This window comes from Phoxinus phoxinus (assembly GCF_949152265.1).
Source record: "Phoxinus phoxinus genome assembly, chromosome: 6".
NCBI lineage: Eukaryota > Metazoa > Chordata > Actinopteri > Cypriniformes > Leuciscidae > Phoxinus > Phoxinus phoxinus.
Genome location: NC_136881.1, coordinates 21,606,333 through 21,631,296, shown reverse-complemented (window position 1 = coordinate 21,631,296; position 24,964 = coordinate 21,606,333). Strand labels below are relative to the sequence as shown.

Here is a 24,964-nt window from a genome sequence, read left to right as displayed (position 1 = left end):
ACATAATTTGTGTATATGTGCTCTGTGCTGTGTCTTCTGATTAGATATTAAAGCGAGTTAATACAAACAAACAAATTTGTTATTCCCTCACCCAATGAGAATCGATAAGAGAATCGATAAGGAATCGGATCGATAAGCAATATCGATAATGGAATCGGAATCGTTAAATCCATATCAATTCCCATCTCTAGCTAGTTCTGATGTATTTTCGTGAGTACAGGGTTCAGAACCACTTGCCTAAAATATATAAAAGTACATTCATCAGCACACACATCCTAACACACTAATAATATAAATCATTGCTAATTAAACAAATGTACGCTACACATAACAAGATACTATAGATATTGAAAAACACCACAACTTATTTCAGGATAAAATAATAATACTACATTTTATTTAAAAGGTCCTTTTATGCACCAAATGTTCACTTCATTAACAAAAGGTAGTTGAAATTATAGTCAGATCATAAAAATAAAAATATATAAGTCAGTCAGTCCATGAGCAATCATGTATAAGTTTTAAATCCATTTTTAAAAACAGTAATTGAGTCATAGTTTGTTGTGGTCTGTACTGGCATACATGCTCTTGTTTAGCGACCAACTGCGTCAATCTATTTTGAGCCTTGTTATTGGTATTAACAAGCGATTTTTATTTGTCATTACTCTATGCCCTATATTAGCTTTATACTAGCGTTATAGGCTAAACTGTTTTTAGAGATAAAACCTTTTACATTCGATAATCATGAAAACAAATCTCAGATAACAGTCGACTAGGTAACAATGTGTAATTAGACCAAAGGTTCATTTTGCGCCGGAGTTCTCCTTTAATTATGACGCAGATATATATAGATTATTTTCAGCCATCCGCCTAAAAAGCGTAACTCTCGACACACCGAGGAGTCTAGCGATGCATTTTGATGGCAGTCCAAGTTCTAGAAGATGTGTGAGGGTCTCTACTAACGTCGTCAATCGTGGACGCCCACGAAATCCCGTCTGCAAATCCAGTGTTATAAATGTCTGCTCATTCTCCATCTGTTGGATAACAGTACTTAAATTTGTAAGTGCAGACAGTAATTCTTCTCCTACATTCACTGCGTCATCTAGAGCACTTAAAAAAACAATGGCAAACCGTTACGACCCTTGGCTCAAGGGACGCAACAAAAACCAAATTATAGTCTTAAAAGTAATATTTATTTACAAAATAAGGCAACACTAAATAATAAAAGGAAAACAATTAAAGAAGATAACGATGTTTCTGAAGTCGTCAGCAAGATCAGTGTGTAGAGCATGATGCATGGTTGAAATGTAATGGAATGTTGAAGTAGAAATGTAAATGCAAATGAAAGAAATATAACACAAACAAAGTCCAAACGCAAAACTAAAGACGAACACTCGGCTCAGTTGGTGATCTCTTAAGCAGCATCTAAGGCACAACCACAGGTGTTTCCAGTTGACTGTCAATTGAGGTAATTAGTGGGTCAGGTACCAACAGCAATTCCCAGAACAGCAGAGGTCGTCACACCCCTCCCCATAAGATCCCTGTAACAAAACATAACAAAATGGTCCTGAAAAAAGTTCAGGACCAGAGACCGCTCCCCAAGACACCCAAAAGAGAATAACTTCAAATCCGATAGATTAGGCTGCATCTGGGGCGCGCATCAGCTACCACATTTTCCGATCCTCGAATATGTCGAATATCTAGACAGAAGGATTGCAAGAACAAGGACCACCAAACCAACCTCTGATTTGGACACTGCAAAGAGTTCAAAAAGGTTAATGGATTATGATCCGTGTATATCACAATAGGTGCACTCAAGGTAATGTAAACCGCAAAATGCTGCAATGCCCAAATAAGGGCTAATGCTTCCTTCTCAACAACAGAATAGTAACGTTGGTATGTGTTAAACTTTCTTGAAAAGAAACTAACTGGGTGGTACACAGCTCCAGCTCCTACATTACTGGCATCAACGTGCAACGTGAAAGGTTTGTCAAAGCACGGAGCCATAAGCACGGGCGATTAACAAAGCAAAGATTTCACATTCTCAAAAGCCAATTCACAACTGTACGACCAGATAAACTTCGTCTTTCCCTTTAACAAGTCTGTAAGTGGTGCCACCACAGTAGAGAAATTTCGACAGAAAGACCGATAGTATCCGACCAACCCTAAAAACCTCATGAGCTCTTTCTCCGTCGTTGGGAGAACGTGAACGCACTTCACCGTTCCCCACCACTTTCCCAAGGTACGTTACTGTCGCCTTTGCAAACTCGCATTTTGCCAAGATCACTGTAAGTCGAGCATCAGACAAACGTCTCAACACCGAACGCAAACGTTCTTAAATGAGACTCCCAACTGTCACTAAAAATTACCAAGTCGTTCAAATAAACGGCACAACCCTCAAGACCACAAATTACTCAGTTCATGAGGCGTTGAAAAGTAGCCGGAGCATTTCGCAGGCCAAAACTCATGACCTGGTAAGAATGTAACCCTGACGAAGTGACAAAAGATTAAATTTATTGCGCTTTCTTGGTTAAAGGCACTTGCCAATAGCCCTTCAGCAAGTCAAACTTGTTGACGAACTTGGCTGACCCAACCTGGTCCACACAGTCTTCGACACGGGCAAAGGAAAACAGTCTGGCTTTGTTAAAGCGTTAACTTGGCGAAAATCCGTGCAAAATCTCACAGTACCATCTGACTTTCCAACTAAAATAAAGGGGGAAGCCCAATCAGAAAATGAAGGCACTGCAATATTGTGGTCCTGCATATACTTAATTTCCCTCTCCATCAATTCCCGTTTCTCAGGTGAAACACGCTAAAAATGCTGCTTAAAGGGTAAGTTCGGTATTTTACACTTAAAGCCCTGTTTACAGATCGTATCTGATGAAATAGAACGGTTAAGATTAAAATTTGGACACATGCTCCTGTCCCGAGAATTTTAGGTTTAGTTTGCTTCCCCCCCACACCCCCACAATGCTTGTCTATGTGCACTGGAAGATTCCTTCCTAAAACACATTAAACTTTCGTTTACAAAGACGTGAAACTCACCGAGTGGTCAGGGGTGTTCACTGGTATGTGCACTCAAAAATCGCTGAAAAAGATGCATTCCAACAGGTTTTATCGTAGTTTTTGTCCAACTCCATTAAGTTGTATTGGTTTCGCTGTGTGAGGTAACGTTACGGTAACGTTATTACTCCGCCGCGGGAAACGGAAATGGGGTTGTTTGTATGCTTTTTGTAGTCTTATGCAGTCGCGGACGCGGTATCGTAGGCTAAGCTATCTAAACATTTTTACAAGATCGAAGCTATCTGTGTCAACTTAGAAATGGATTCCGAGACATTTATATGGGAGGATGACGGTTTTGAGATCGATTTTGATGGACAGGGTTATAGGTTTGAGCCTGAATATTCAGAGGAGGAATTTCTGCAAAGAAAGGCAGAGTTTGAACGGCAGTTGACAACGGAGTCCAGTGTTACGCCTGTTGCCGAAGCTGCTGCTGTCTCAAGGCTTACAGGCACTTGGTGGTGTTCCTTTTGCCACGAATCTTCCCGCAATTCGGAACTGCACAAATTCGCCACATTATTAGCTGTCTGTTTGTAATGCTTTCAATGAAGACAGCGATCTTCTGCTTCTTCTGTGTATATGCCCGTGGTTTGCTTGCAATTGGCAAAGGTGCATTATCGCCAGCACCAACTGGGCTGGGCTCTATTATTCAAGCTCTCAACGGAGGAATCAAGGGTGTGACGCGTTTGGCAAAATAGGTCCACAAAAGCTAAATAAACCTAAAATTCTCAGGACAGCAGCATGTGTCCAAATTTTTATCTTAACCGTTCTATTTCATCAGATACGATCTGTAAACAGGGCTTTAAGTGTAAAATACCGAACTTGTCCTTTAATAGGCTTTGCGTCCCCCACATCGATATCATGTTCAACCCAATCAGTACGCGACGGTGCATCACCAAATAACTCAGGAAAACTACGTAATACCACATAACTCCTGACATCTTACTGGAGATAAGTGACGGAGAGTAAACTCCAAGTTATGCAATGACTCGGAATTATTCAAACGACCAAACCCACCAAATTCACATTACCCCCACCCATGTAAATGGCCGAAAGTGCTGGATGCAAAGATGTCGAATTTTCTACAGGTTCGGCGTCTTTTTCATAATAGGGTTTTAATAGATTTACATGGCACCGTTTAACTGACTTTTTCTGCAAAGGCAATTTGCAAGCATACACAGTTTGTGGAAAAATACACTTTTTCAAGATGTTTCCAACTCTGAACCAATTCTGTAGATATATATATATATATATATATATATATATATATATATATATATATATATATATATATATATATATATATATATATGTATATATATTAGGGCTGTCAAAGTTAACGCGTTAATTAGGCGTTAATGCAACATCATATTAACGGCACTATTTTTTTTAACGCGCGATTAACGCAGCGCGTATTCTCAATTTGACCCGTGGCCCAACCCCTAGTTGGAGAAATGGAGATACACCGTGTTGCCAAATTAGCGACATTGCAGACCCCTTTAGCGATTTTTTTCTCTTCAATAAAGCGCCCAAACCTTTAGTTTCTGAGAATCGCCGGTGCTCTCCCAGCACGCGCGCACCCCTCTCTCTCTCTCTCTCTCTCTCTCTCTCTCTCTGCAGAGAGGAGCAGCGCTTTAATTCAGTTAAACACAGATATTATGTTGCTTCTCTAATTTTACATGCACTTATAGCAGAAATCACAGCACAGATATTGTCTTTATCGTATGTGTATTTGATTTCATCAGACGACGGCTCGATTATCAGGTTTGTTGTCCAGATTAACATCTTGGAAGGGAGAGCTGGTTATGTTTAATGGGTCGCGTTTAAGTCACTATTTCATATTCATTCCGTTGTTTGACAACAGAAACAGTAAAATATACCAATGAAAACAGTTTTATTGAGAATTTAGCTTCATCAAAATGGGCACAGAGAGAGACAAACTAATGTAATAATAAATAATAAATGTACATTTAGCATTTTCAGAAGAGCTGCCCTGTCATGCAAAAATCTAAACATGTTTGTTTTAGTAAATTGCTCAGTGCAAAGAAAGAGAAGTATTGGGCACCTGGTATTTCTTTATTCTTTCTTCATGTGTCTAATAGACATGAACAAGTTCTTTGAAAAACATCTATGACCTTTGAAACATGTCTCATCTTCATGCTCTATGTTGACTATGGTTTCAATAATAAACATACATTTGCATAAAGCATCCATATTTATCCATGCCCATAATGATTAGAGTATTACAAACTTGAAAAGTATTAATTTAAGGTACATTTAGAACAAATAAAAAATGTGCGATTAATCGCGAGTTAACTCATGGTAAGCATGCGATTAATCGCGATTAAATTTTTTAATCGATTGACAGCCCTAATATATATATATGTGTGTGTGTGTGTGTGTGTGTGTGTGTGTGTGTGTGTGGGTTTTTGTGATTTACGAGGACATTTTATATGAATACACGCCACACTACGAGGACATTTTGGATTATGAGGACAGTGTCAGTGTCCTCATAATTCAGACAACGTAGAAGTGCTTCTACATGTGGGAGGAGCTCAAATTCAAATTTTCTCCAAAAGTCCTTATAGTTCGCAATCATCGGACTTTGTGTTAAGAGTGTGTATCGGAACTGCGCTCCTGCAGGTGGGTCTTGGTACTGCACCTCCTCATTAATATTCACACTTGTGAATGGAATCGCGGGTTTTGATTGGCTGAAAGGTGAGAAGTCCTTGTAAATTCGGGTTTTGTCTAACCACTGTGTTTTAGCCATTCACACAAAGGACAATAACGATAAAGATATGTTTGTAAAATAGATCTAAATATAAAGGAATAACAAAGTTCACACCACAACTATAAAAATAAAAACACAGAGAAGCAATATCATTGGAATCATTTTCCTCCCCTCCCCCACCTCCGACCGCGTCTCTTCCGGCTGAGATAATCAGCAAGTCACCCTGAAGACACTTAAGGTAAGATTGATGATAAAACTCAATAAACAATAAAACAGTATATTATATTAGTTAACGTTATAAAACAGACTAGCTTTGGTCACGTTTGTAAGCTTTTATCTAGCGTTTCCTCACAAAATATAAGGAATATAAGGATATATAAGGAATTAACTATTGACTTACTAACGTTAGTCTGACAAATAAACAAGCAATAACTAAACCGCTTGTATTATGTATGTTTTGGGTTTAAAAGTTAATGGCTAATGGTTAAATAACTCATGATGCCAGATTGAGATCATATTTATTTTGCTATCTGGGCAGTTCAGTGTTGTGATAATGGGGTTAATCTATGAAAGGCCTAATGGACAAATATTGTAGTGTTTGATGTAGTAAATTGGAGTTTACTGCAGTATGTTAGTATAATAGTGATTACTACACTTTGTTAATGCACTTCAGTATCCTGTAATATTAGTGAATTGATAAACCATAGTATTATTTAATTTTTACTATGGTAAGTTTAAAAAAACCTATTGTATCTAGGATTATTACTCTAGTTTACTATAGTACAGAAGTCTACTACAGTATTTTTCATATGGGAATGGTGAACTTGAGGTTTTTCAGGGCACACAGCTGTTTAGTTGTAAACTATTTGTGTGTCTGATCAGATCCTTTTAATAGAGCTCCGGGGGCTGACGTCATGCAATCTAAACTCCGCCATTTTGGCAGTCAACCAGGAGAGCACCAGAGCGGCTTTTGCGTTATCGATAGCGGTCGGGTCGAATACTAATTCAAAACAATTACTATTTCAACATGGTGGACAGCTGCTGTGCGCCTGGATTCCAGAACAGGTGGAGGAAAGCATTTAAAAGCATTTTAAATGCTTATGGAAAGTGTGTGAAAAAAATTTTTTTATGTTCAGTCACAATTGTGACCGGTGGGATAATGTGTAAACTAATATCAGTTTATGTTTATATATATATATATATATATATATATATATATATATATATATATATATATATATATATATATATATATATCAGATACATTATCCCACCGGTTTATGATTGGACATAAACTCACATTTTCACACACTGTCCATAAACATAAAAAAAAAACAGGCTTTTGTAGGCCTTTAAAGAGTCTACGGAATAGGCCGAGGAAAAGTTAATGAAGTAACGTTAGTTATATAACGTTATATCAGGATACTGCAGTTCAGGAAAGCTATAAGTTCCTTTATTAATACACATGAAAAGCACCCCGGGGGCATTATAGGGATCTGTTATGTTTAATCTATTAAGTTTTGCTATGTACAGGTAGCCTGGCTAACGCCAGACCCAATTCTCGTTGAGACTTGGGTCTGGGAACCACATGCGCATTTTCTCGTATTTGAGGCGTGGTTTACGAATGCCCGGCGCCGTTTATTGGGTGCTTAGAATGTCTATCAAATGCGCCTGTACGTAGCTCATAGCCAATCGTTTCCATTATACCAGATGACGTATGTAGAGACGCCAAAAGCTGACGCCAAAAGCTGCTCTTTTTTCGAAATAAACTTGCGTTCTAAACTACTTAGAACAATATCTAAGGCTGCATCAAAAGGTAGCTTCGCGTCTGCTGCCATGTTGAATCCATAAACAAACTGCTTAGTTGTGTCGTCATCGTCTTGCTGCTCCCTCCCCGTTCTGTGATTGGTTCCCTAAACGAGGCGAAAATCAGGTCCATGGTTTCCAGACTGCCTTTCAGCGAGAATAAAATCGCGCTACGCAAAGGCAGTATGGGGAAACCCAGGCTAATGTACAGGTCTATATCTTTTTAATTAAAGTGCGCAGTGAACTCTGTTGCCTTAAAACTCATGCTGCCGTCATTCGTTCACGCTCGTCTCGTACGGCCTCTTTACTGCCAAAATGGCGGGGTAAACAGAATAGGTCACGTGGCGTCCGGAGCTCTATTGTTTACAGTTCTTTGTGAAGGTTATTCCTGTAATAGTACAGTAAGGGTAATCGGTGTTGTTTTATCAGACCTGCTGTTAGTTTTAACCTTGCTGTAGGTGTCTGTAGAGGTTTCATATACTGTATACAGGTCATTCTCAAAAAAATTAGCATATTGTGATAAAGTTCATTATTTTCCATAATGTAATGATAAAAATTACACTTTCATATATTTTAGATTTATTGCACACCAACTGAAATATTTCAGGTCTTTTATTGTTTTAATACTGATGATTTTGGCATACAGCTCATGAAAACCCAAAATTCCTATCTCAAAAAATTAGCATATTTCATCCGACCAATAAAAGAAAAGTGTTTTTAATAAAAAAAAAGTCAACCTTCAAATAATTATGTTCAGTTATGCACTCAATACTTGGTCGGGAAACCTTTTGCAGAAATGACAGCTTCAATGCGGCATGGCACAGAGGCAATCAGCCTGTGGCACTGCTGAGGTGTTATGGAGGCCCAGGATGCTTCGATAGCGGCCTTAAGCTCATCCAGAGTGTTGGGTCTTGCGTCTCTCAACTTTCTCTTCACAATATCCCACAGATTCTCTATGGGGTTCAGGTCAGGAGAGTTGGCAGGCCAATTGAGCACAGTAATACCATGGTCAGTAAACCATTTACCAGTGGTTTTGGCACTGTGAGCAGGTGCCAGGTCGTGCCGAAAAATGAAATCTTCATCTCCATAAAGCTTTTCAGCAGATGGAAGCATGAAGTGCTCCAAAATCTCCTGATAGCTAGCTGATGATCACTGACTGTGGGTACTTGACACTGGACTTCAGGCATTTTGGCATTTGCTTCTCCCCAGTCTTCCTCCAGACTCTGGCACCTTGATTTCCGAATGACATGCAAAATTTGAGCAACAGTCCAGTGCTGCTTCTCTGTAGCCCAGGTCAGGCGCTTCTGCCGCTGTTTCTGGTTCAAAAGTGGCTTGACCTGGGGAATGCGGCACCTGTAGCCCAGTTCCTGCACACGCCTGTGCACGGTGGCTCTGGATGTTTCTACTCCAGACTCAGTTCACTGCTTCCGCAGGTCCCCCAAGGTCTGGAATCGGTCCTTCTCCACAATCTTCCTCAGGGTCCGGTCACCTCTTCTCGTTGTGCAGCGTTTTTTGCCACACTTTTTCCTTCCCACAGACTTCCCACTGAGGTGCCTTGATACAGCACTCTGGGAACAGCCTATTCGTTCAGAAATTTCTTTCTGTGTCTTACCCTCTTGCTTGAGGGTGTCAATGATGGCCTTCTGGAGAGCAGTCAGGTCGGCAGTCTTACCCATGATTGCGGTTTTGAGTAATGAACCAGGCTGGGAGTTTTTAAATGCCTCAGGAATATTTTGCAGGTGTTTAGAGTTAATTAGTTGATTCAGATGATTAGGTTAATAGCTCGTTTAGAGAACCTTTTCATGAAATGCAAATTTTTTGAGATAGGAATTTTGGTTTTCATGAGCTGTATGCCAAAATCATCAGTATTAAAACAATAAAAGACCTGAAATATTTCAGTTGGTGTGCAATGAATCTAAAATATATGAAAGTTTAATTTTTATCATTACATTATGGAAAATAATGAACTTTATCACAATATGCTAATTTTTTGAGAAGGACCTGTAAAAGTCTGATAGCCATAATCATAATGTTTCTCTTTAGTGACAGTCACAGTGTAGTTGAGAAGGAGAAAAGCAGCATGTTTCAGATTGTTAAAAATACTAAACACATTTGTAAGGTCTAAGATGCTTTCCTGTTTCACTGGTGCTGTTTACTGACCTGCAAGTAGTACATAATGATCCCTATTGTTTATATTTAAGCCCTCTACAGCAAATAAAAGTATAAACTCATTGTTGATTAGGTCAGTGATGTCTAAAAAAAAACATATAATTATTATAATTTCATCAAGTGACCAAATACATCATCTGGCTTTTGCAGGAAATGGCAGGAACAAGGTCCCGGAGGGCCAAACTAAAACCAAAGGATGAAGCTGCATATTTTTCTTCCATGCTCAAAGATAAGGATGGATTTGAAATAAAATACATAAATTCATTTAAAGGTGAGTAACACAATTGTCTATGTTTTAAGTATTGTTTTAACTTCTACCCTGACTGATCTGCTCTTGGTTAGGTCGAGGAGTGTTCAGCTGTCGCCACTTTCAAAAGGGAGATTTCCTCATTGAATATCGAGGGGAAATCATATCTAAAAAAGAATATGAAAGAAGGCACAGAGTATACCATGCTGCACTTGAAGTTTTTTTATTTGAATTTCGTTGTGATGGAAAACAGTTGTGGTATGTATAAACTTTGCATTTCCTGATGCAGCAGTGGTAAACTAGAATTAACTTTTTATTATTATTATTATTATTCTGTGAAACTTTCCTATTGTATGATTCAGTCAATATTACACCGTGGAGATAGCACTATGTTCTTGCTGTTTCAGGGTTGATGCTGCCAGAGAAGATGCTTCTTTAGGGAGAATCGTCAATGATGATCATGTGACCCCCAACAGCAAAATGAAAACAATCAGAGTGGACGGAAAGCCCCATCTGTGCTTATTTGCAGTAAAGGACATAAGTCCTGGGGAAGAGATAACGTATAACTATGGAGATTCTGACTGGCCATGGAGAAGAAAGGTATTAACAGATTGAAATAATCCTTTTACTTTAATTTAAAGACACAGTTTACAGTTACATGTGGAGAAGTGTTAGTATTTGATTTTGAACCCACACAGGTTTGTTCTGAGGTTGTACGAATTGATTTCTTTAAAATTTCCATAAAAAGTGTTTTATAACATAGTATAGTTGACCTTTTGTCAATCTGATTACACAGATCTTTCATATTTCACAGGTTTGTTCTGAGACCAAACAACAGGTGCATGCTTTGGTCAGCTGTGCAGCAGGAGACGGGTCAAAGGAGGTAAGTGTGTGTTTCTAATGCTCAACAGGTAGTTAAATCTCCATTAACTTTGGTAAGATGATGCAAAATCCTTATAAACTATTGATTTCTTTAAAATTTCCATAAAAAGTGTTTTATAACATAGTATATTTGACCTTTTGTCAATCTGATTACACAAATCTTTCATATTTCACAGGTTTGTTCTGAGATTGAACAACAGGTGCATGCTTTGGTCAGCTGTGCAGCAGGAGATGGGTCAAAGGAGGTAAGTGTGTGTTTCTAATGCTCAACAGGTAGTTAAATCTCCATTAACTTTGTTAAGATGATGCAAAATCCTTATAAACTATTGATTTCTTTAAAATTTCCATAAAAAGTGTTTTATAACATAGTATATTTGACCTTTTGTCAATCTGATTACACAAATCTTTCATATTTCACAGGTTTGTTCTGAGATTGAACAACAGGTGCATGCTTTGGTCAGCTGTGCAGCAGGAGATGGGTCAAAGGAGGTAAGTGTGTGTTTCTAATGCTCAACAGGTAGTTAAATCTCCATTAACTTTGGTAAGATGATGCAAAATCCTTATAAACTATTGATTTCTTTAAAATTTTCATAAAAAGTGTTTTATAGTATATTTGACCTTTTGTCAATCTGATTACACAAATCTTTCATATTTCACAGGTTTGTTCTGAGACCGAACAACAGGTGCATGCTTTGGTCAGCTGTGCAGCAGGAGATGGGTCAAAGGAGGTAAGTGTGTGTTTCTAATGCTCAACAGGTAGTTAAATCTCCATTAACTTTGTTAAGATGATGCAAAATCCTTATAAACTATTGATTTCTTTAACATTTTCATAAAAAGTGTTTTATAGCATAGTATATTTGACCTTTTGTCAATCTGATTACACAAATCTTTCATATTTCACAGGTTTGTTCTGAGACCGAACAACAGGTGCATGCTTTGGTCAGCTGTGCAGCAGGAGATGGGTCAAAGGAGGTAAGTGTGTGTTTCTAATGCTCAACAGGTAGTTAAATCTCCATTAACTTTGTTAAGATGATGCAAAATCCTTATAAACTATTGATTTCTTTAACATTTTCATAAAAAGTGTTTTATAGCATAGTATATTTGACCTTTTGTCAATCTGATTACACAAATCTTTCATATTTCACAGGTTTGTTCTGAGATTGAACAACAGGTGCATGCTTTGGTCAGCTGTGCAGCAGGAGACGGGTCAAAGGAGGTAAGTGTGTGTTTCTAATGCTCAACAGGTAGTTAAATCTCCATTAACTTTGTTAAGATGATGCAAAATCCTTATAAACTATTGATTTCTTTAACATTTTCATAAAAAGTGTTTTATAGCATAGTATATTTGACCTTTTGTCAATCTGATTACACAAATCTTTCATATTTCACAGGTTTGTTCTGAGATTGAACAACAGGTGCATGCTTTGGTCAGCTGTGCAGCAGGAGATGGGTCAAAGGAGGTAAGTGTGTGTTTCTAATGCTCAACAGGTAGTTAAATCTCCATTAACTTTGTTAAGATGATGCAAAATCCTTATAAACTATTGATTTCTTTAACATTTTCATAAAAAGTGTTTTATAGCATAGTATATTTGACCTTTTGTCAATCTGATTACACAAATCTTTCATATTTCACAGGTTTGTTCTGAGATTGAACAACAGGTGCATGCTTTGGTCAGCTGTGCAGCAGGAGACGGGTCAAAGGAGGTAAGTGTGTGTTTCTAATGCTCAACAGGTAGTTAAATCTCCATTAACTTTGGTAAGATGATGTAGAATCATTACCTTAGCATTACAGACGATTAGGACTGTGTGCTGCAATGAATTCTCACATGCCCTGATTGTTTGATCGAAGAATTCACTTGTATTATGTCATTTTCACATTAGTTGTTTTGGATACTCAAAGCATCACCATGTACTGCCGTGTTATGCAAATTGAATGTTCAGTACTCAAACCTTTTCAGATCTCAACAACGTCTGATTCTCAGCTGACATGTCATGACAACACTCAACAGGTAATGTACTTTCCATTAAAAATGAGCATTTAATAAGCATTTATTTCTTAAATGTTCTTTAGTTGGCAACAACAGTGATTTTTAATTACAAACTTAAAGAATTAAAAAAGATAGTGATAGGCTGATGATACACAGGACAACATTTTGAGCAATCTTGCCAGGCAACTTTTTTTGAACAATGTTGCTTGGGCACTTTCCCAACTGAGAATGGGTAAAAAAAAAAAAATTCAGACTTTAAATCAGTCATGGGCCCTGTGTCTCTTCTGGTTGCCCACTGATGCCAACATTAACCCAAGTTGCCCCGCAACGTTGCTCATAAAGTTGCCCCATGTATCATCAGTCATAGGAATTGTTTAATTTACAATGGTATATGGATGATGGTTCATTCTGAGCTAGCATGTGTATCATATGTTGTATGTCCCCATACTTACTGCTTTTGTCATTTTGTGGGGGATGGGTAGAAGTTCAGGGTGTGTTTTGTCAAACTGCACAATGGTTTGTGTGTCGTATGTCCCCCATACTTACTGCTTTTGTCGTAAGTCCCCATACTTACTGCTTTTGTCATGTTGTGGGGGATGGGTATAAGTTCAGTGTGTGTTTTGTCAAACTGCACCATGGTTTGTGTATCGTATGTCCCCCATACTTACTGCTTTTGTCGTATGTCCCCATTTTGTCATGTTGTGGGGGATGGGTAGAAGTTCAGTGTGTGTTTTGTCAAACTGCACCATGGTTTGTGTATCGTATGTCCCCCATACTTACTGCTTTTGTCGTATGTCCCCATTTTGTCATGTTGTGGGGGATGGGTAGAAGTTCAGTGTGTGTTTTGTCAAACTGCACCATGGTTTGTGTATCGTATGTCCCCCATACTTACTGCTTTTGTCGTATGTCCCCATACTTACTGCTTTTGTCATGTTGTGGGGGATGGGTAGAAGTTCAGTGTGTGTTTTGTCAAACTGCACCATGGTTTGTGTATCGTATGTCCCCCATACTTACTGCTTTTGTCGTATGTCCCCATACTTACTGCTTTTGTCATGTTGTGGGGGATGGGTAGAAGTTCAGGGTGTGTTTTGTCAAACTGCACCATGGTTTGTGTATCGTAAGTCCCCATACTTACTGCTTTTGTCATGTTGTGGGGGATGGGTAGAAGTTCAGTGTGTGTTTTGTCAAACTGCACCATGTCCCCATACTTACTGCTTTTGTCATGTTGTGGGGGATGGGTAGAAGTTCAGTGTGTGTTTTGTCAAACTGCACCATGGTTTGTGTATCGTATGTCCCCATACTTACTGCTTTTGTCATGTTGTGGGGGATGGGTAGAAGTTCAGGGTGTGTTTTGTCAAACTGCACCATGGTTTGTGTATCGTCGTATGTCCCCATACTTACTGCTTTTGTCATGTTGTGGGGGATGGGTAGAAGTTCAGTGTGTGTTTTGTCAAACTGCACCATGGTTTGTGTATCGTATGTCCCCATACTTACTGCTTTTGTCATGTTGTGGGGGATGGGTAGAAGTTCAGTGTGTGTTTTGTCAAACTGCACCATGGTTTGTGTGTCGTATGTCCCCATACTTACTGCTTTTGTCATGTTGTGGGGGATGGGTAGAAGTTCAGGGTGTGTTTTGTCAAACTGCACCATGGTTTGTGTGTCGTATGTCCCCATACTTACTGCTTTTGTCATGTTGTGGGGGATGGGTAGAAGTTCAGGGTGTGTTTTGTCAAACTGCACCATGGTTTGTGTATCGTATGTCCCCATACTTACTGCTTTTGTCATGTTGTGGGGGATGGGTAGAAGTTCAGTGTGTGTTTTGTCAAACTGCACCATGGTTTGTGTGTCGTATGTCCCCATACTTACTGCTTTTGTCATGTTGTGGGGGATGGGTAGAAGTTCAGTGTGTGTTTTGTCAAACTGCACCATGGTTTGTGTGTCGTATGTCCCCATACTTACTGCTTTTGTCATGTTGTGGGGGATGGGTAGAAGTTCAGTGTGTGTTTTGTCAAACTGCACCATGTCCCCATACTTACTGCTTTTGTCATACTACAGTGCAGTACATTTGTGATATACATTTTGTTATTTGTGAAATTAAAATAACTTGTTCAAACCTTAGCCCTATGTCTTAAAGGTGCCATATAATGAAAAACCTTGAAATTTACCTTGGCATTGTTGAATAATATGGAAAGATAAAACTGTTTCTAAATCATTTTTGCCCTTACCTAAGCCACATACCTTCTGTATAGATATCAGAGACCAATTTAAATATTGTATTAATGCATTTTATTGTGCCTTTAACACCTAACTATAGTAATACAGTATAATTTCCTCTAATCAATTATAACTTTTTTTTTTTCAACAGAACTGTAAACATGTCATAATATCTACAGTAGTATCAAGCTTGAATAAATGTGATTGCTGTACTGGTCCTTATTCCGCTTTTAAGTGGGCTGGTGTGAGATGTAAGGGTAAGTATTTTGTTCAGACAATTTTAATACTTTTAAAAATGCTTTACCATTGAAACCCTAAAACTGTGTAATCTTGACGTTCTAAATGCATCTTTAAATTAGCTTGAAAAAGTTAACTTTTCATTCTTTCTTTCTGTCTTGCTCAGTCTGTCTGCCTGTGTAATTGTGTAATCGATTCATATTTATATTAGTCTTCTCCTTTCTCTGTTCTCTTCCATCTTATAGCCACACTTTCAAACACACTGATCATCTATCACTGCTTTATCTATCACTTTTTAAAGCATCTTTTCTTGAATCACCTTTTATTCAAATGAAACCAACCTTGTTTATTATATGCTCAATCTAGTTTGTTCCCGCTTCTGGCATAAAACTTGCTACGAGAAAAATGTGAAGCCCAAACCTGACCCCTCAACATCCGTAAGTATGATTTATTGAATAGTCAGATATGTTTTATTTTTCAGTACTGAGTACTGAGTATGTACAAAAGATATGTTTACTATTTCAGGATTCCGAAGTAGAATTTTCCAGTGAGAACATGTCGGATGAGGACTATGTACCTAATTCTGTCTCAGAAGGTTCAGACGTAAGCATAGCGTCTCCAGAAAAACTCTTAAACATTAAAAATACTGAAGTGTTCTGCATCAAATCTACTGCAGAAATTCAAAATGGCAGACCATGCCAAGAAAGTGTCATAGGTTCACTCCCAAAAGTTCCAGTCTGCACAGCACAGCTTGAAATGCCTAGTAGGAAAGCCATACAAGTACAAATATCGAAAGTTCACAGCGATGGCAATACTGAAAGCACTGTTGAGGATATTACAGGCACAGGGGAAGATCCATCTTTACAATCTTCAAATATATCCTCTTCAGTAAGCAAGAAGAATTACTGCTACATTTGTGGAAAACCGCAGTCAAAATTTACACGTCACTTAAAAGTACATGAGAATTCAAACGTCGATGTTGCTCGGGCTTTGGCTCTACCAAAACATTCCAAAGAGCGTCAAAAACTTCTGAACAAACTGCGGAACAAAGGAAACTATGAACACAATGCAGATGTTTTAGCGAATGGGACTGGATTGTTAAAACTACGACGTAAGCCAAAGAAAAGATATGATTCAAAAGATTACGTGCACTGTATGTATTGCCATGCAATGTTTCTCCGAAGGGATCTCTGGAGACACGTTAGAAATTGTCTTTCCAAACCAGTGGAAGATCAGGCAGAGCCAGGAAGAACTAGGGTCTTGTCTTTGGCAACAATGTCTAATGCAGCCCTCTGCCAACAAATATCACAAGGTGTTTGGAAACTGCTAACTGTGATGAAAGACGATGACATCTCTGCTGCTGTGCGGAGTGACTTTTGTATTCTTCAGCTGGCCCAGTCATTTTACAATAAACATGGGCAAGATCCCACTAAATTTGACTATATTCGACAGAAGCTCCGGGAAGTTGGAAGACTTCTGCTGATTCTGAGAAAGGAATTTTCTGTACAGACTCTTGAAGATGCTGTGAGACCTGAAAATTTCAATGTGGTTATCCAGGCTGTCAAAAAGGTATCTGGGTTTGATGATGTAAAACACTCATTCCAGACTCCAAGCCTTGCCCTTAAGTTGGGCCACTCACTGAATAAGATATGTGACATTGTACATTGCCGAGCTCTAATGGCAGAAGATGGTGAGGGGATAAAGTCAACCCAAGCATTCAAAAAGCTGTATGATGCTAAATGGTCTGAACTCGTTTCCCACACAGCTTTGACCACCTTGAATGAGGGGCGCTTTAACAAGCCGTCTACCCTCCCTTTCACAGAGGATGTACAACTTCTTCACCAGCATCTTGAAAATGTTGTTGATTTACGTTCTGAGAACTTGAAACAGATGCCATCAGCACAAGTCTATGGCGACCTATGCAAAGCAACTCTTGCAAAAATAATTGTGTTCAACCGGCGACGTGGAGGAGAGGTTGCAAAAATGCAACTCAAAGGTTTTCTTGAGAGGGATACAGCTCCCCTACACAAAGATGTTGCTGTTGGGCTAACAAAGTTTGAACAAAAACTTTGTACACATTTCAGTCGGGTGGAACTTAGGGGTAAAAGAGGGCGAAAAGTGGCAGTTTTGCTGTCACCAGAGATGGTTGATGCCTTAACCCTCCTCATAAGCAAAAGAAGGGAATGTGGAGTCCCTGAGGAAAACCAATTCCTGTTTGCTCGACCAAGCTGTTTGAGTTGTTATAGAGGACAAGACTGTCTGAGGATCTATGCACACGAGTGTGGTGCACAAAACCCGGAACTCCTCCGGTCGACCCAACTGCGCAAACATGTGGCAACTTTGTCGCAGGTGCTTAACCTGAAAAACCACGAGTTGGACCAAGTTGCGGACTTCTTGGGCCACGATATTCGTGTCCACAGAGAATTTTATCGACTTCCGGAGGCTACAACCCAGCTGGCCAAGATTTCAAAGTTACTCCTCGCTATGGAGAAAGATTCTCTTTCAAATCTCCACGGCAAAACCCTAGAAGAAATTGAAATTGAAGGTAATGCTACTAAAGTTGTTACAAATGACATTTTGAAGTTAACTAAGTATATTCATATCCTAAAGATAATCCCTAACGTAGATCTTAATGTAATGTTCACCAGATATTAGAGTTATCACTATGTCTTCTATTTTTACTCTAACATTAGCAATGTTAAGCTTACTTGATACTCAATTTTTTTTTTAGACAAGTTAGACTTTTCTGATTCGGAAAATAGTGAAGACAGTGATGCTGAGGAGGCGCATCCACAGACACAAACAGAAACAGGTAAAAGCACATAAACATACAAACATCAAATCAGTAAAGTCAGTGTAAGAAGTGCACCATATGATGCACCAAAACATTATACAGTAGTTCAGAGATGTCACAGAAGCATAATTCATATAGACCAAGCGCCGCTGCTGTTTGTTATAGTATTTTATTTTTCTATTCACAGATACTGATCCTGCCTTAGGAGGCCCATCTAAAGGTATGACAATACTAAAACTTTTTTAACTTCAAACCCACATGTGTATATATACTTTTGAAACCAAAATGACTGTTAGAAATGTTTAAAATGCAGTTTAGGTTGCTTTTGATTGCTTAAATTATAACATTGTGTAAATGATGCAAGTTTTTGGGGAGCACTTTACAGTAGGGGTACATGAATTACCATGAATTAATGCATAAATTAATGAAGAATTATGAATTACTTCATCCATTAATATCTCAATTATCAGGAACTAGCATGAGTTCAAAATCTTTTATTCATGACCTCATAGATGAAAAACACCTTAAGACATTCACTAAGATGAATACATCATCATGATTAATAGGTTATTATGCATGATCTTGATGTTTTCTTTTTCACAGAAAACAAGATTTTTAATATCCATTATGGATAAAGCTATGCTTTTGGTACATGTACTAAAACATTTTTTTTCTCAAATAAGATTACTTGAATTATTATAATAATATATACAAAAATCTGCATTGCCTCATGCATGCATACAGGTTAGAACAGTATATCAGTTACAATAATTAATGTGAGAACTAATGTTTTTCATTAATTATGATGAGTTATCAAGCACGTATACAGTATGTCTTCTTCATAGCAGCCTGCATGTAAATGGACAGACCCCCAACACTGGCCAATCACAGCACAGAGTATGTGAATTCTGTTGACATCCAAATACAGTAGTCATCATTAACTAAGCATTAATTTCTTATGACCTCATCGTGTGTGAACCCTCAAGTAAAGTGGTAACTTGGTCTTCTGGAAATACTGATAAACAGTGTGTTATTAAAGCGATAGTTCACCCAGAAATGAAAATGTGAGGTTCAACTGCTAATCCCTAGGAGTCAGTGATGTAGATGACTTTGTTTCTTCAGTAGAACTCAAAGATTTTTAACTCAAACCGCTGCAGTCTTTCAGTCATATCCCTGATAGCGCACGTACATCTAGAAGATGTCTATTTGACGTCTGCATTTACATCTGCAAGATGTATTATTTAGGTTATTTGCTCATCTGCAATACGTCTATTGGATGTCTCTTTTTAGATGTCACATAGACGTCTGTTAGATGTCTTTAAGATGTTTATAATTTAGAATGTATGTAAAACTGACATCTGAAAGAAAGTTTTTAGACAGCGGATGTTTCCAGATCAAGAGATCTTTAACAGACATCTTGCAGACTTGCGTGTGTCATCTGGGATATAATGGCAGTCAATGGGTCCCAAACATGCACAGACTAAACCAAATACATGCTCTGGCATAGTCGTATTCTATCTTGTGTATAGGTCACTTATTTGTTTATACAGTGCAGAGTGATTGTGGTCACTACAGCTAATCAGAATGGTAATTACTTGTGCTTATCCTGATTGTTGCAACCGAATTTTGTTTAGCCGTTGTATTCACAATCTCTGCACTGTGTAAACAATGAGTGACATATACAGTCTGTATTTGGATGTAAGACTACTGTATTTGGATTTACATTTACATTTAGTAATTTGAAAGGAAAAGTAGAGAGGTAGGTCTGTAGTTCTCTACAAGTGATGTGTTAAGTGTTGATTTTTTCAGCAGTTGAGTTACCAGAGCCTGCTTGAATGCAGTAGGAAAAGTGCCAGTATGGAGGGATGAGTTGATGATGTGTGTGAGAGCTGGTAGAAGTGTGTGAGATATGGCTTGTAGAAGGTGTGAGGGGATGGGGTCAAGAGGGCAGGTGGTAGGATGACTGGAGAGGAGAAGTGTAGATACTTTTTCCTCGGTTAGCGGAGAGAAGGAGGAGAGAGGGTGATTGGCTGTGGAAGGGGTCGGTCTGTGCTCCTGTGTGTGAGGAGCTGAGAACTGACTGCTGATAGTTGTTGTCTTGTTGGTGAAGAAGTTCGCAAAATCGTCAGCAGTTAAAGAGGAGGTGGGTGGTGGTGGTGGAGGAGGACAGAGGAGAGAGTTGAATGTCTTGAAGAGTGATCGTGTGTTGGAGGAGCTGTTGATCTTGTTGTGGAAGTAGGAAGATTTTGCAGCATGAACATCAACGGAAAAGGAAGAGAGGAGAGATTGATACATACTCAGGTCAGATGTGTCTTTTGATTTGCGCCATTTCCTCTCTGCTGCCCTGAGTTCGGTCCGGTGTTCACGAAGAACCTCAGACAACCAGGGGTTAGAGGGAGTAGCGCGTGCTGGCCTGGAGGAAAGAGGGCAGATATTGTCTAGAGAAGAGGTTAGAGTGGAGCAGAAGGTATCCGTTGTGGTATTAACATCCAGAGATGAGAATTGTGGGGGTGAGGGAAGAGAAAATGACACGGCAGATGAAAGATGGGCGAGAGAAAGTGAGCGCAGGTTTCGCCTGAAAGTGACTGGTGGTGGGGTTGGTGGTGCAGGGGCAGAGAGTTGTAGACTGAAAGTGATGAGGAAATGATCTGAAACATGGAGAGGTCTCACCAAGATGTTGTCTGTGATGCAGTTGCGTGTGTAAACCAGATCCAGTTGGTTGCCTGATTTGTGAGTGCCTGTGGTGATGAATGGTTTGAGATGTCAACAAATTTTGCACACTGTGCTGTGATTGGCCAGTGTTGCGCTCTGTCCATATTCCTACAGGCTACTATGAAGAAGACATGAACATGCTTGATACCTCATCTTTAATGAAAAACATGAGTTCTGACATTAATTGATATACTCTTCTAGCCTGTATGCATGCATGAGGTAATATTTATTATTTTTCTATATTCCTTTTAATAATTCAAGTAGTCGTACATGCACAAAATGTTTTTTTTGTATTTTGAATCATGTGCCATGACTATAGGTTTATCTACAATGTATAGTAAATACCTTGTTTTTTGTGAACAATGAAAACATCATGATCATGCATAATAAACATAAATCATGATGATGTACTTGTCTTAATGTCTTAGGCTATGTTCACACTTAGTGTCTTTTTTGACAAGAAAAAGTTGACAATGCCGTTTTTTTAGCAAAAAAGAAAACGCTGGCAGCGTTCGGTTACAAATAGCAGCCGAGCGCGTCTTTTGTTGCTATAACAACAGCTGCAACAGTAGCCTAGTGCTGTGTGATGCAAAAAATGTTGAGAAAGAGAAAGTTGGCTCTTGCGTTGGCTTTTGAAGTTACCGGGGAGGAGAATGTCGGTTCACAAAGACGTTTGTGGGTGCACGACATTATACGGTAAAGGAAACTGTATGGAGCTCCTTGTGCTCCGAAACAAGGACGATACGTTTATCTACCGGCACCGTCTCCATTTTTTCTTGTTGTTATGGAAACGACAGGTCTCACTACTCGCTTGTCATTGGTCAGCTGTCAAAAAGGCGCTTGACGTAGGGCGTTCTTTTCATAAAAGTTGAACTTTTTTTCAACTTAAAAAGACGCTCTGAGCTGCAGAAAAAGACGCCGGCGGTGGCGTCTAAAAAAGCGCTCAGGACTTTTTTGAAAAAACGGTTTACTCCATAGGGTTATAATGTAGAACAGACGCTGGTAGTTCGAAAAAAGACGCTAAGTGTGAACATAGCCTTAAGGTGTTTTCATCCATGAAGTCATGAATGAAAGACTTTGAGCTTGTGTTAGTTCCTGATAATTCATGAGATTCACACTTGCCATAAAGTGTTACCATGTTTTGAATATGTGTTTTTTTTTTTTTTTTTAAGATCATTGCATGAAGGACAAATATCACAGCAGGAGGGAGGAGCATGAACAACCTGGTAAAAGCACACAATCATATAAAGAAAGAACACTGTACTAGGGAATTCTCTAGATCAATCATTTTAGCTGGTTTTATAGTAAAGGAGGATTTTTTGCTAGAGATTTACAGTTTCCACTTAAATGTGTAGAATAATTTATGAAATGTTTGAGTATGTTCCATCAGAACCTTTATTCTGAGCCATTCTATTCATACCACAGGAATGAAGAAAGCTAGGCGGCCTGTTGTGAACCCTACAGGCACCTCAGATGGTATGAGCATCTACCTCACTCAGCCAGCATATCCATTAAGGTTTGATTCAATTCATGCAGACCAAGCAATACTACTGTTTGTTATAGTGTTTTATTTGTCTATTCACAGATATTGAGACTTCCTTTGGAGGCTCATCTCAAGGTATGATGAGAATACTACTAGTATAATGAGAACTACTTATCTATATTGGCCTGTCATGATAACTTTTTGTTGGTCGATATATTGCCCCTTAAAATAATTGTGATAAGTGATATTATTGTCATTTTAAGACCATTTTATGCCAGTGAATGTAAAATAATAATATAACAGCATAATAATGCAGGAAGGCCACACACTTTCTATTAATAAACAAACATTTAATTCATAAATGATTTAGATCATCAAAAAAATCATTTTCTTACATAGAGAAAAAAGACAAATGGACGAAGAACTTTTATGGAGATTTTTCCATCTACAGATTTTTCCTTTTTTTATGTTTTATGTTATGTTTTATGTTATTGTGTTTTTTATGTAAATATAAATGGTGATGTATTGCATTGGCAAAAATTGAGATCATGTACATTTATTGTGCGATAAGTCGATATATTGATTATCGTGACAGGGTGGGATGCAGCGATTATAGATTTTGGCTGTACGATTATAGTCTGAGGAATAATCACGGTTTCACAGTTATCACAGTAATTATTATTCATTAATTCATTTCAAAACACTATTAGTTAAAACAAATAATAGTCCATTTCCTGTAATAATTTTACACTGAAAATATATAACAGAATAATGAATAAATAAATAAATAAAAATAAGAATAAAAAATAATAGTATTTGTCTATATAAAATCTTAGCTAAATATTAGCTAAGTATTTCCCTATTAAAGAGGACAAATGTAGTTAAATGCACTTTAAGTTGTGATCAACTATATTACAAATATTTTTGGTATTTTCATTTTTTTTGGACCAGAGTAGAAACATTGAAAATAAAAAAGCTCTAACTGGCTTTTGACTTAACAATATAGCCTCCTTTTGAAAATGAATAATGCAGTACAGTGAAAATAAATAAAAAGAAACACATCTCTGGTATTGAATATTAGCAAGCTATACATATCCTTTTGGAACAAAACAAGGAGTCAAAAGCTGCAGGACCCACATACAACATGGCCCTCAAATTGCACACTTATCTTCAGTCCTTTCTGTTCATATTATAGTGCAGAAATGTAAGCATGTTCACATTCTCAGTGCTCAGTCTTGACCTCTGAACTTTAAGCTAGCGCACAGTTGGAAAAACTTTTAGTTGCAGCAGTTTTATTCCGTGCAGAAGAAACGCTGTGTTGAGAAGCCTTAACGATTAATTAACCGTGACGAATTAAAGCACGGTTAATAGTGAAATCAGTTTATCGTTGCATCCCTAGTGACAGGCCTAAATCTATATTAGGAAATAAGCAACCATGTAGTCAGGTCTTTAATTTTATTCTTTTATTTACAATTTGATATTTGATGTATGAGGAATGTAACATTGGGCCAACAGTTAAAACCAATTTTACTCTTACGGATTAGTGACCTATACAACAAGACTTGACTAAAGACAAGGGTTGGTAAGAGTGTGGCTGGTTGGGAGAAGAGGGAGAGGAGCTCTGGCCATCATAGTGTTCAACCCAGGGTTCAGGAACCTGTTTTCCTCTTTTGTAGGGAATCATGAAAATTCTGCTGAAAAAAATCTGGATGATGCTAAAAGGAAGCAGAAACAAGCCTGGTCTCCAACTGAAATTGCAGCAGTACAGAGGCATTTCCGCGACCACATAGCAAGGGGTAAACTCACCACTAAAATTGAATGCCAGCAGTGCAAGAATGCTGAGCATCCAGCTTTGGCTACTCGCACGCTCCAAAACATTAGGGATTTTGTCAGGAATCGCGGCTTAACCCTAAAAAAGAAACAGTCTCATTAGGTGTTTTTGTTTTTTACTTTTTGTTTATATGTAAGCAGAATATTCTTCTGCTGTTAAAGTTTGTTCATGGATTCAGTATGCTTTCAGCAATGTTTAGTTTAGCTGTTATGCTTAGGAACAGTTAAAATATTTAAGTTGTTCTCTTTACACTTACAGTAAGAGCGTTTGTTTTTTCATTACACACAGTACACACAGGATGTTTCTTGATACACAAAATGATCTTGTGATGTAAAATATTAAGGGCAACTACAGTAATTTTGCTGTAAACAAGAACAAAATAAACTTTGCTCTTTGTTCACAGAATGTGCATACTGTTATGTCTGCACCGCTTGTTTGAATGTTGTTTCTTCGCTTAAATATGATCACCCACTCTGGGTTTTTCTGCAAACAACCGGCTAGATTTACATTATGTGTATAGATAGATAGACAGACAGACAGACAGACAGACAGACAGACAGACAGACAGACAATCCCTTATGTCACTCCCAAATAGTACATCCTTGAATACACACTATAAAAGGTAAGGTAGCATATTTACAGCACTATACAAAAATATTTTACATACTTGCACAATGCGTGCACCATGTTCTGAGTCTGATCATTGGTCCTCAAATATCAGGTATGTCCCTTTAATACACAGTACTATTGTGTATGTGTTAAACCATTAGTCCTCATATATCAGATATGTCCCTTTAATACACAGTCTTT

The 24,964-nt window shown here is 38.2% G+C and overlaps 2 protein-coding genes across 2 annotated transcripts; both read left to right on the top strand.

The window, feature by feature from the left end:
* Window positions 1-5,919: 5,919 nt before the first annotated feature.
* LOC307000517 (N-lysine methyltransferase KMT5A-A-like) lies at window positions 5,920-11,158 on the top strand (the record flags this gene model as incomplete). The annotated part of the gene is made up of 6 exons (XM_079616160.1): window positions 5,920-6,029; window positions 9,917-10,037; window positions 10,109-10,271; window positions 10,421-10,613; window positions 10,828-10,896; window positions 11,072-11,158. Exons 2-6 carry the CDS (start codon window positions 9,920-9,922, stop codon window positions 11,156-11,158), a joined length of 630 nt encoding a protein of 209 aa, XP_079472286.1. The 5' UTR covers window positions 5,920-6,029; window positions 9,917-9,919.
* Window positions 11,159-12,527: 1,369 nt separating this feature from the next.
* Window positions 12,528-24,559, top strand: LOC307001007 (uncharacterized protein). Its single transcript, XM_079617094.1, has 11 exons — window positions 12,528-12,599; window positions 12,854-12,904; window positions 15,249-15,354; window positions 15,701-15,771; window positions 15,860-17,879; window positions 18,066-18,146; window positions 18,316-18,348; window positions 22,013-22,066; window positions 22,266-22,316; window positions 22,426-22,458; window positions 24,000-24,559. The coding sequence occupies exons 5-11, from the start codon at window positions 15,890-15,892 to the stop codon at window positions 24,254-24,256; spliced, it is 2,499 nt and encodes an 832-aa protein (XP_079473220.1). The 5' UTR covers window positions 12,528-12,599; window positions 12,854-12,904; window positions 15,249-15,354; window positions 15,701-15,771; window positions 15,860-15,889; the 3' UTR covers window positions 24,257-24,559.
* The last annotated feature ends 405 nt before the right edge of the window (window positions 24,560-24,964 follow it).

What these genes read in the sequence shown, in the direction of transcription:
- LOC307001007 (XM_079617094.1), top strand. Translation starts at nt 15,890, where the DNA reads ATGTCGGATGAGGACTATGTACCTAATTCTGTCTCAGAAGGTTCAGAC. An exon ending in AGAAGAAATTGAAATTGAAG is followed by an intron (nt 17,880 to 18,065) that starts GTAATGCTACTA and finishes TTTTTTTTTTAG; the next exon opens with ACAAGTTAGACTTTTCTGAT. An exon ending in ACAGACACAAACAGAAACAG is followed by an intron (nt 18,147 to 18,315) that starts GTAAAAGCACAT and finishes TTCTATTCACAG; the next exon opens with ATACTGATCCTGCCTTAGGA.